The sequence below is a fragment of the Physeter macrocephalus genome, chromosome 20 (assembly GCF_002837175.3).
Source record: "Physeter macrocephalus isolate SW-GA chromosome 20, ASM283717v5, whole genome shotgun sequence".
Classification (NCBI taxonomy): domain Eukaryota; kingdom Metazoa; phylum Chordata; class Mammalia; order Artiodactyla; family Physeteridae; genus Physeter; species Physeter macrocephalus.
This window is the reverse complement of record NC_041233.1, coordinates 83,704,995-83,716,232: the sequence shown is the minus strand read 5'-3', so window position 1 is coordinate 83,716,232 and position 11,238 is coordinate 83,704,995. Positions and strand designations below refer to the sequence as shown.

Genomic DNA, 11,238 nt, shown 5'->3' with positions numbered 1-11,238 from the left:
AGGTTCAGGTGGCTCTGTGATGGGGAGGGGTGGGGGACACGGCGCCCCACACCACAGCCTGCAGACTCGGATACAGAACCGTATCCCCACCAGCGCCTCACCACGCCCCACAGAAACACGCGTGCCGAGGAGATTCTGCCTGGAGAGGAAAGCTCACTAGCGGAGTCTGATGCCCGGTCCAGATCCTCCGTCCCTGCCGTGGGGACGCCCCACCCGGCCGCCCCGGGGATGCCCCCGAGCCCTGGGGACACAGGGAGGCCCACTGAGCTGGGAGTCAGGGTCGGGGGAGGGATGGCTCCACAAGAAAAAGTGGGTGGCTCTCTCGTTTTGGAGTTTCTGGGAGGAGCGAGCCGGGGGTGGGCGGGGCAGGCCGGCAGAGCTGGGGGGGCAGGGCCAGGGCCCGAGTCCGCAGAAGTGGTCGGGTGCCCTTGAGGAGGTCTTCTCTGCCGGGAGCTGAGAGAGGCTGCCCTCTCAGCTCAGGGATGTGCCCTGGGACCCACCACTGGGCACCTCTGGAGGCCTCGGCTGGCCTTGGCGGGGGGTGTCCTGGGTCTGGGCGGAGAAGACCTGTAATGGGTTCAGCACCTCAGACCAGGGAGAAGCCCACGCCAGATGCCCCCAGGGAACAGACTCCGGTCCAGAGGCCCTGGTGGGAGGTGAGCCGCCCTCACCCTACCCCTGCCCACCTCTATAGACACCAGGGCTCCTGCTGCAGGGCCAGCGTCCCAGCACATTGAACCTACGTCTCAAACGGGGCCAACCTCGCTGCAGAGGAGGTGGGATCCCACAGACCAGAAGGAGGTGTGCTGGCGCCCACAGGGCCCACAAAGGGCGGGAAGGAAGACGCCGCGCCCCAGGGATGACGGCTGAGCCTCACCTGCTGGCCACCTGGGCGTCGGGCCCCCTTCTCACATCCGCAGAACCCCAGGGCACTGTCGTCCTCGCTGGGCACCGCCCCTTGCGCGTGCAGGCGGGAGCTCTGGACGGGGCAGCTTTGGCCTCGCCTGCAGCCTGAGCGCCTCCGCGGTGCCGCACGGCCCGAGGCGTCCTCTGGCCCCTGCGTCTCCGACAAGCTCAGGCCCCTTCCCAGTCGGTCCATTGCTCTGGTCCCAGCTCCCCCACTACCAGGCTCCCCACTCATCCCTTTGGTCAGTCCCTCGGCGCAGCTCAGGGCGGGAGGCTGATGGCACCGCGGCAGCCACAGTTCTGTTCCCGCGAGTGACAGCGTCATCAGCGAGGCAGGGGGGCAGGATGTGTCGGTCAGTAAGTGGTCAGGACTCCAGCCAGTGAGTCGCAGCGTCTTCATAGCCCGTCCGTCCTGGAAGACACGGGGCAACGGTCCTTGAGAGGCTCCATGAACCGTCCCCACTTCCCTGAACGAAGGTCACCGCCGTGGTGGCAGCTTCATTGCGTCATTTTGCGGAGTGCCTGCGTTGTTTCTGGGAATCTTCCTTTGGGACACCTTTTGGTCACCAGGGGAACAAAGGGAGGTGGGAGTTTGGGGCTCCTGCACAGAAGCAGCTCTTTACACCTGTGCAGCAGGGGACTCGCGCGTCCCTGTAACTAGGATTGGGAGGCTGCGTCCCGAGCAAGGACCCCGGGGTCCACAGCCAAGACGAGGTGTCTTCAGAGGAGCCCCAGTCAGAGAACTAGTTCTAATTCTGGCTCATCAAAATGGACAGTCTCCCGCAGAGGTACTCAAAGACCCCCCTTCTCCCTCTTCCTCGACGGGAGGGGGTATGCAGAGCCCAGATCCTCCTGAGTCTTCAGCAATGAGATGCGGCGTCTCCCTTTGCCACCGGGGCACCTGCTGCTCTCTGGTCCAGCTGGAGGAAAGGGGTCTGGCTCCTCGGAGGGCTGGAAGAAAAGAGACGCAGGACACAGGTCAGGGAGGCTGCGGGGCGAGAGGGAAGGGCTGGAAGGATGGGGCTATGAGGAAGGGGGGCCCTGCTCCCGAGGGGAGGCCCTCTGAGGGCGGGGGCCACAGACGGAGACGGGATGGTGAGGCCACGCCCTACTCGTCCTCTCATCTTGTTTGGGAAGGAAGTGGTGGTCAAGCTTTCACATGCGGCCTCGGCCTGAAAGCCGCGGGCACGATGCCACAGCTCAGCACGACTGTGACGTCGTGAATGAGCCCAGCTTGTCGGGGCCAGTGGGCATCTCTAGCTGAATCTCCAGCGTCACCCAAGGTTGTACTTGATACACGGAAAAGACAAGGAGACACGAAACCACCAGCACTGCTCCCCGCCGAGTTGCCCGGAGCAGAGAACAGGAGTGGTCTTGTGTGCACATCTCTCCCCCGGGGAGGTCCCGTGGGAGGGGGTCCTTTGCGTTCCTTCCTTCTCAAGGAAGGCAAGCGCCCCTTCCCCCCTGACGATGGCAGACCCCTCCCCTCTCGGACCTGGGGGACCCCTGGCTGTCCCCTTCCGGAAGCGCCTCCTGCTTACGGAACAGCGGGGGCCATGCTGGTCCTTATGATGCAGACGAGATACTCACCACGCCGGGGTGCCCAGGAGAGCTACGACCACAGAATGAAAGCTAAGGAGAAAAATAAGAACAAAAATAGAAACTAAAAAGGAAAGGGGAGGGTGGGGACATGGAAGGAAAGAAAGAGAAAAAAGAGTTTGTAGAGCTTTTGGCAAGAAATAACGTGATCACAGACAGAGCGACGTGGAGATGCCAGCTGGGGGTCAGGAGCAGATCCTGGCGCGCTGGTGTCCAGTGGTTTAAGGGTTGCGCTGCCAGGGGCCTGAAGTGACGGTGCTATCCCCTCCCCAGGGACCTTGCACCGTCCAGAGGCCAGGCTGAGGGTGACAGTCAGGAGGGAGGCTCTGCTGGTCACTTGGCCTCTGGGGGAGTGGCGGGGACCGGCCATCTGGACCTGTCACCAGGGCTGATGGTGAGGGCGCTAAGTGGCTATAATGATGACACGAGTCTTACGGAAAGACGATCCAAGTGCCAGGCAAACGCCACACTCCGCGACAATATTTTGGTCTCAGTCCCATTATAAATGATAAAAGTACAGCCAACTTGCTGAATAGATTTCACACTTGGAGCCTCATTTTGGGTCGGCGGAGGTGTCCAGCCAATTTAGACACAAGAGAAAATCTGATGGTGGTACAACTGCTTGGAAAAGCAGAGCTGCTTCAGCTAGATTAAAAGAATAAACACCCAACTTTTAAAATTCTAGTATTTAATATGAACAAATGCTCTCACTTTGAGATGCAAAAGGAAAGAGAGGTTCATTTTGGGGGAGAGGCTGCACCGCTTCGAGGTTGCGCGTCCTGCCGGCCTCCCAGGCGGGCCAGGTGCGTGTTGCCCACAGCCCGGCGCCCATGGGCAGGCACACGATTGCTCCCCGGCTGCCTCTCTGCTTTGCAGGTCGTGCCCTGCACGGTTCTAGGGGCCTGTCACCAGCTCTGGATTTGCAAGTTACCACCAAGACCGCTCGGCAGATGGCGGTAAAGTGCCCAGGGGAGGGGCCGGGTCCATCTGGAGGAGGGCTGGGCAGGGCCGGGGGAGGGGACCAGCTGCAGGGGCTGCCGTGGGGAGGGGTCCCTGAGCCCCGCGAGCACAGAGCCTCTGCTGGCTCTTCCCAGGCAGGGCTGAGGACGTGTGGCCCATTGAGGGTGGCGGGTCCTGTCCGGACCCCAGCCTCCCGTTCTCTCCGGCAGGGACAAGCCAGGGAGGCTCAGAGGGGAGCCGGCCTCTGGTGAGATCCACCCCGCAGGCAAGACCGGTCACAAGACGCGAACAAGCAGTCTGCCTGCTAGAAGCCATCGAAACATCCTAAATCACAGACCAAAAGAGCCCAACTGTCCTAGAACTAAGCACACCCTGCAGGCTGCTCTCTGAGGGTGCTCTATGCACCCTGATTTGGGAGTTGCAGAGCCGGCGGTCGGAAGAAGAGCTGGACAGTCCTCCCCGACCCCAAGCCACACGGCCCCCAGCCAGCTGCACCCCAGCACCTGCCGTTTCCACACTTGGGAGCCACAGTCAAGGAATCACACTAAAGGGACCGCTGGTCGCCGGTCTGCAGGCACCCCGACGGCCGGGGAAACTGAGGCCGTGAGAGGCACGGCCCTCGGGGTGGCACGGCTGGGTTGTCACGGATGGGGTGTTCCCAGACCCTGGGCTCCGGCTCCTTGTCCCGAGCAGACACGTCCCTGAAGCCTCTTTCTGTCCAAAAATACCCCAACCTCAGACCTAGCGCTACATGGCACCCTGAGTTACCTGTTCTCTTTGCGTGAGCTCCGGCAACAAAGCAAGCCCCCAGACTCGTATTTGTCTTACCTTTTCCTCCAGTTCCTTTATTTGTCTCTTCTGAGCTTCTATTCTTTCTTCTAATTCTTTAACTCTCTGCAATGTTAAAAGAAGGAAAATCCTCAATAATCAGAATATTTGGGAAACCAGGTGGGCAAAAGCCTTTCAGGATTTTCACGCATGTACTTGGAGGACCAGTCGTCACAGAGCAGCTGCCATGCTGGCCACGGCGAGGGGGCCAGGGGCCTCGGGCTGCCCTCCCCGCCGACTTTTAGGAACCTCGGCTTCGGGAGGAGAGCCAGTGTGCCTGCCTCAGGTTCCGCTACGGACACAGCGTCCCTCAGTCTGCTCTTTGCAACAGCAAGAGACAGGAGGACAGCTTTCCCCTCGGCCACGCTCCCTGTGACGGGAATGACACGCTCCCACCTCCTACATCTCCAGATCATAAACCATGATGCTAGAAGCCCAAGGAAATGGTTAAGGGCCCAGTTCACAGTCCTTCCCAAACACCGTTACAGCAGCGAGAGGAGCAGCCAGAAGGGTCACAAAGTCAGTCACGGGGAGGCCTTTCCTGGCAAGGCCGACCTCAAGTTTGGAAACTCTAGTCTTCACTTTGGTGCACAATGCCGGGCAGATGGACATGTGTGTGCGCACGCCGACCTGGATGCCTGGCCTGGACCCTGGAGGCGGCTGAGCTCTGCTCGCAGCCCGTGTGATGGGAGTGAGGGGCTGCAGGGGCCAGTCCTCACACTGACCGCCCTGCATCTGGCAGCGAGGGTCCTGGTAGCTGACCAGTCCTCTGGTCAGACATTAGCTCTCTGACATTCACAGTAAACCTGGATTCACTAGTGTATCTGAACACGGAACACAGCCACGAAGGCCACGCCAGCACACACTGTGGAGCGGAGGCATGTCTTACACACCAAGCCTGTCTAGTCTGCCAGGATCCCTCACCCCCAGTTAGCAATGAACTGGCCAGACTGGCCTGAGGGCCCCAAGTGCCTGTAGGCCAAGAAAAGGTCCCCAAGTCCCTAGCCCATGAGCCGCAGCTCCCCAGATGACACCTTCACTGGGATCTTGTCACTGAGGGAGGAACCACGGAGGAGACCCAGAGTGGGGGAGACCCAGGAGGGGGGCTGTGCCACCCAGAGGCCTGGAGGGACAGGCAGTCCGGCAGGAGGGTCCCCCATGGGCACCGCCACTGAGAGCATGGCCATCGGGGGGCACGGCCAGTGGAAGGCCCTGGCCTTGGGGGCATGATCATTGGAGGGCAGGGTTATGGGGGCGTGGCCACGGGAGGCACGACCTTTGGGGCGTGGCCACAGGAGGACATGACCTTTGGGGGCGTGGCCACAGGAGGTGTGGCCATCAGAGGGCCAGGCATGGGAAGCCCCGCTCCGCCTCCGAGCCGGAGGTCCTGCGCCCGCGGCGCCCCTGCCGCGCACCTGCTGCGCCAGCTGCAGCAGCTCCATGCGCTCCCGCAGGATCTGGGCGTCCCGCTCGCGCAGCTCGCTCATGACCTGGCGCTTCCACTGCTCCACCGCCACCCGGAGCTTCTCGCGCTCCTCCTCCGACAGCATGTCTGCCACTTTGGCCCCGGCTTCCTGCTGCAGGACGTCGTACAGCATGGCTTCCAGCTCCAGGATGTGCTGGGGGCGGGAGGGGACACGTCAGTCCTCGCCTCCTCCCCCGGGGACGGCCTGGGGGACTGGGGCACCCCGCCGTGGGGTCACGACGCCTCCAGGGCAGCCCACAGAGGGGACTGCTTCCGCCTGGACCAGTTACCATGATGTTCTGGAGGGTGGAAACAGTCCCGGAGTAATTATTGCAAGAGCATTCCCTTCCACGCGATGTTTAACGTGCAGTGAGACATTAGGGGCCTCGAGGGCAGCAGAATTTGAGGCCAGAGTCGGATGAGGCCAGAGGGGCAGCGGGCCGGGCGGGTGTCCCTTGAGGAAAGAACAACTAAGGCTTCCTCCTTTGCTCGCAACCTTCGCCAAACCCTGGGCTTCTGAGTCGCTAAGAAGGAAGAAGGGCGGTGCTCACAGGGTTTGTCTGCAGTAGTGCAGAGGGGCCAGGCCGTCAGCTCTGCGGTCCCCAGGGCTGCCTGTGGGGTGACTCGTGTCCGCAAAGAAACATCAAGTCCTAACCCCCAGAACCTGGGAATGTGGATCGTTTGGAAATAGGCAGATGTCACCCAGTGCAGGTGAGGTCAGACTGGATTAGGGGCCTCAGTCCACTGACTCACGGCCTTGGAAGAAGAGGGGAACTTGGAGACAGTCATGGAAGATGCGGGGAAGCCATGTGACGACAGGGCAGAGATTGGGGTGACTCAGCCACAGCCCGGGAACGCCTGGGCCCCCAGGAGCTGGAAGGGGCAGGAGGGCCTCCCCTGGAGCTTCAGACGGATGTGGCCCCGCCAGCACCTTGGTGTCAGGCTTCTGGCCTCCAGACTGTGAGACATACACCTGCCCCACCTCTCCTCCCCTTCTCTCTCCCTCTCTGTCTGTCTGCCTGTCTGCCTCCCTCCCTGCTGCCTGCACATGAGGCCCCACGTGTCCGGCCTCTGCCCGCCTCCCAGCCCCTCACCTCCTCTGTCCCAGATGATAACCCAAAGGATGCCCACGCCCGTGGGTGCCTGCGTAGGGCAGGCGTAGGGCTTCACCTCCATGAAGCCCTTCAGTCGCGCCCCTTCCAGGAAGCAGGTGCTCTTGTTAGGCCTGGCTCACGGGTGAGGACACTGAGGCAGGCTGATGAGACTGCCGGGCTGGACGACCTCCTGTGCTCACAGAGCAGGGAGGGTGTGAAACCCAGCAGGTTCCCACAGGCCTGTGTCCCCCGCAGGGCATCCCGAGGCGGTAGGTGCCTCCCTCCTGCACAGGGCTTTGTGAATGGCAGATAAAATGGCTAATTATCCAGCAGGAAGTGCAGGCCTAACTGTGGAGTCAAGAAAACCAGGGAGGGAGAGCAAAACGTGCAGCCTTCCTGCCGGAATTGGAGGAAGGGGGCCCCCAAACAGTATCACGCAGGGAGCAGCCCCGACAGTCATCAGACCCGGAGGGGAGCCAGCATCACCGGGGGCCCTGACGGCATCCCTCAGTGCTGCGCGCAGGAGCCCCCGTCCACAGTCGCAGGGCGACGTCTTCTGTGGCGTGCGGGTGCGCGTGTGTTCGTGCGTCCGTGTGACATAAAGCCGTCTCCCTGATGTCATCTCCAGGACCCATCTTTTCGGCACCGATGTCGGGGTTAACCGCACACGGGGACGCCCCTTCAGGTTTCTCGGGGGAAATGGCTTCCCATGGGGCAGGCACGCACAGAGGGCACGTGTGCACTGGTTGGTGCAGATGGACAGAGCAGGGGTCCCGGGCGGGATGACGGACTGACAGACATGCAGCTGTGTTCAGCTCATTTGTAAATGCATTGTTTCGATGAATTCTATTTTCTCAGCTCATTTCAGGTACCCACTTGACTTCTGCTAGTGTGCCTGCACTCCTGGGGCCAAGGGTTGCCGACGGAGCAGTAAGGCGTCCTCGGAACTCGCCGGGCGAGGGGTGTCCGGCAGGAGAGATGCAAAGAGTGACCCCACGCTGGTCACACTGGGCGCAGGATCTTCCCAGGCGGGTCCGAGACCACGTGGCCCCCGAGACACCATGCTGGCCGTGGGAACAACCGTCCCCGTTTCTACCCCAAATCCGCCAGCCCTGGGGGCCCGGCAGCCGTACCCCTCTTACCTTGTGAGCCTGGTCCAAGGACTGCTTCCTGTAGTCCAGCTCCTCGTCCAGGTAGCCCTTCTGTTTACTGAACAGCTCCTGAAACGCAAGAGGACCCGTGTCTGGGCCTCACGCAGCCGACCCGGGGCGCGGGGCCGCGGGGCCGCGGGCCCACGTGGCCAGGTGCACACCGACCTTCTCGCTCTCCAGGTCCACCATCTTCCGCTGCAGGGCCGACTCCGTCTCTTCGATCTGCTGGAGCCACTGCACGCAAACGCAAGGTACTCGGGCGCCGAAGTGCACCTCCCCGAGCGCCGGGGGGACAGCCTGGGGGGCCTGGCCCTGCCTGCCCTTCCCACTCTTCCTCCAGGAGGGGAGGGCTCAGCTCGCGTGGGAGTCAGGGCTCCGTGTGCCCGGCGTGCGGCCAGGCCCGGCTCCCCCCGCAGCCCCGCCTCGTGTCCAGGGAGTCTGCCCCCCGGCGCCGGGAGAGGAGGGACGTTAGGCGGCCCGTTCTCCCGAGGTGCTGGCCCCTGAACTCCTATTTGCTGGACACCCCTCCCCGCCCTGCTGGGGGCCGCTGGGAGGGGGCGCCGCCAGCAGGCCTACCAAGCGGGTTCTGGCTACGGGGGTGGGGGACCGGGGGCAGGCTGGCGGCCCGCGGGAGCAGAGAGGCTGGAGGGTGGGCTGGGCGACCCTCGGAGGAGGGTCCCGGCAGGTGAGACAGACGCTGCCGATTTACAGACCCACCATACCTCCCGGGCTCTGCGGGGAGGCGGAGGCAGAGCGGCCTTGGGAGAGCTCTGGCTGAACCTGTCACTTGCAAACACGCGTGGCAGTGCTGGCTGACCTGTGCGTGTGCCAGACCTCCCGAGGCAGACGGGATCCGTGCACCCCCACCCCACCTCCCGGTAGCCCTCCCCCAGGGTGAGCGCCTTCTGTGCGCTGGGCCAGAAAGGGAGGCTTCGGGAAGCCCGGCCCTGTCCGACAGCGTCCACAGTCACTGCTACCTTTTCGGCCAAGGTCAGGACTGTCCTGGCTTGTATGACGACCACTTGCTCCTCATTGGTCAGGTTCTGCACCCAAAAGCAGAATTCACGTGTGGTCAGGGGACGTGCCTTCTGGGGCGGCCGGGCTGAGTGACGGGCGCAGGGGAGCTGGGGTCACAGCTAAGTGTCGCTTCACTAAAAGGCCCTCCCGGGAGCCTCTGAGCCCCTTTCCTCTGGGTCCTGCCAGCTCTGGGGTGACTCTCCGTCTTGCCCCCTCTGGTCCTCTCACTGCTGGTGACCACGTCTAAGGCAGCCAGGGAGACACGGTGGCTCAAGGGGGCGGCCGGACACGCAGCCAGGCTTCCCGGTTCTCAGGTGGATTTTAATTTAAAGCCAGCTCTCCGCACAGGCGGCCTGAATTATTACAGCACCACTTACAAATGTGAAGCAAAGATCAAACATTCTCGGCTATGGAATGTTCCCATCCCTGCCGGTTTGCCTTTTCTCTGCATGTTTTATTCATGCCTCGTCCCAAAGGGCCCGCCTGGGTGGTCCTTCTGGGCAGGGTGACTCTGGCTTTGGGGCCGGTGGGCATCCTCAGAGGATGTGCCACCTGCGTCAGCACCAGGGTGGAGGCAGCTGGGCCCACCTGTGGGACAGCCAACGGGGGTCACGGGAGCAGAGACAGGCAGGGAGGAGCCCCATGGAGCCGCTGAGCTGAGGGCGGCCCCCCCTCCCCGAACCTCCCTGATTCAGGGCCACCCGCTCCGAAAGCCCTCCCGCCTTGCTCCCTCCGCAGCGTGAGCTCCCCAGGGGCAGGGGTCCCTCACCACCCCCTTCCCCGGCAGCAGCGGGCACGGGTGGGGGTCGGCGGCCAGCGGCTGGGACAAAGAGGCAGGCTCCGTCCTCAGGCCCGCCGCACCCCGACTCGGTGTGGTGCCGGGGCCAGGCGCCCCTCATCCCCCTGGCTTCCGGGGACGCTAGCCAGGCTGTCCCCACCCTCCTCCCAAGGCAGGGCTGGGCCTGATGGGCGGGATGGGGAGTGTGCGAGGCTGCGGGGCCTTCAGGGTAACTGAGGGAAGCTACCTGGATGCGGTCAGACCAGGCCGAAGGGCCCGCCACGTCCCACTTGGCGGGCAGCCTGGCTGGGCTCCTGCTACCCGCTCCCGGAGGGGACCATGGCCTTGGCAATGTGCTGCCTCCTCCACCCTCGCAGCCTTCCCTGGGTGACCTGTCCCTCCTGCAGCCCAGGTGCAGCAGCAGTGAGCGGACGGCCCACCAGGGAGGACGGAGGTCCATGCGGCCCCCCGCCGGCCCCTCTGCTCCACTCCAAGGACCCTGACTCCTGAGGAAACCGAGGTCCGGGGCTCGGGTGCCCCATGGCCAGCTGGGAGGCTGCAGCCTCCTGGGAAGCAGCCTGGAGACAGTGGCCACAGCCTCAGCGTGGCCTGGCTGAGAAGGGGAGGGGGCCAGGCTATCCCTGTCATCTGCCTGAAGTGTGTCCATGTGCACACGACAGACCCAAGGGTCGCGCCCATGGTTCTTCAGAAACTGCCAAGGGTCTCTAGAGGTCACCCGCACGTGAGACCGGCAGTGTGTCCTCTGCTGCCGTCTCTGAGGCCGTGTGAGGCTCCAGGGCCGTCACGTGCACCGGTGCTCTTGGGCGGGCAGCTCTGACAGGGCTGGGAGGAGCCCCGCACAGGACTAGGCAGACCCGGGCTCGTCCCAGCTGGCCAGTACCGCGGCTCTGTGACCCGGGGGGGTGCCCTCTGGGGCTTCAGTCCCTCCAGCTGTGAACTGAAAGGTTCCCAAGGGCCCAGGGTGGGGGCTGATACTCAGGCTGGGCCCTGGAGCACATCGTGACAACGGCCATCCCTGCTGTGGCCCAGCACCTCGGCTACCTGCGGCCGAGACTGAGCAAGGGGTCCGACTCGTGGCAGGGTCGGGGGGTGGGCAATACAGCCAGGAGAGCCGCCCCGCTGGGAGCTGCTTCCCAAGTAAAGGGCAGGTGGGGAGAGGAGGGGTTCCTGTCAATACAGGGCCCTGGGCACCTCGAAGCTGCTGGGAAGAACTGGCCCCAAGGATGTGCCTGAGCGCCTGGCTTTTGGTGTGCGTGGGACGAGCGTGTGTGTGCGTGCGTGTGCTTGCGTGTGCGTGCGTGTGACAAGTGTGTGCACGCGTGGGACAAGTGTGTGCGCGCGTGTGTGTGCGTGCGCGTGTGTGTGCGTGGGACAAGTGTGTGTGTGCGTGTGTGCGTGGGACGAGTGTGTGCGTGTGTG

The 11,238-nt window shown here is 63.4% G+C and overlaps 1 protein-coding gene across 15 annotated transcripts in view; it reads right to left on the bottom strand.

Annotated features, from left to right (window-relative positions):
• Positions 1–2,518: 2,518 nt before the first annotated feature.
• Positions 2,519–11,238, bottom strand: part of JAKMIP3 (Janus kinase and microtubule interacting protein 3) — a 45,472-nt gene continuing 36,752 nt past the window's right edge. For 12 of the 15 annotated variants that reach the window (XM_024121458.1, XM_024121455.1, XM_024121456.1 and 9 more), the window contains 6 exons: positions 8,981–9,046; positions 8,169–8,237; positions 7,995–8,072; positions 5,709–5,912; positions 4,294–4,359; positions 2,519–2,569 (listed from right to left, as the gene is read on the bottom strand). In XM_024121458.1, the coding sequence (XP_023977226.1) occupies positions 2,519–2,569; positions 4,294–4,359; positions 5,709–5,912; positions 7,995–8,072; positions 8,169–8,237; positions 8,981–9,046 (534 nt within the window). The remainder of the gene's footprint in view (positions 2,570–4,293; positions 4,360–5,708; positions 5,913–7,994; positions 8,073–8,168; positions 8,238–8,980; positions 9,047–11,238) is intronic. The other 3 variants (XM_055081001.1, XM_055081006.1, XM_055081007.1) reach the window with 2 other exon arrangements.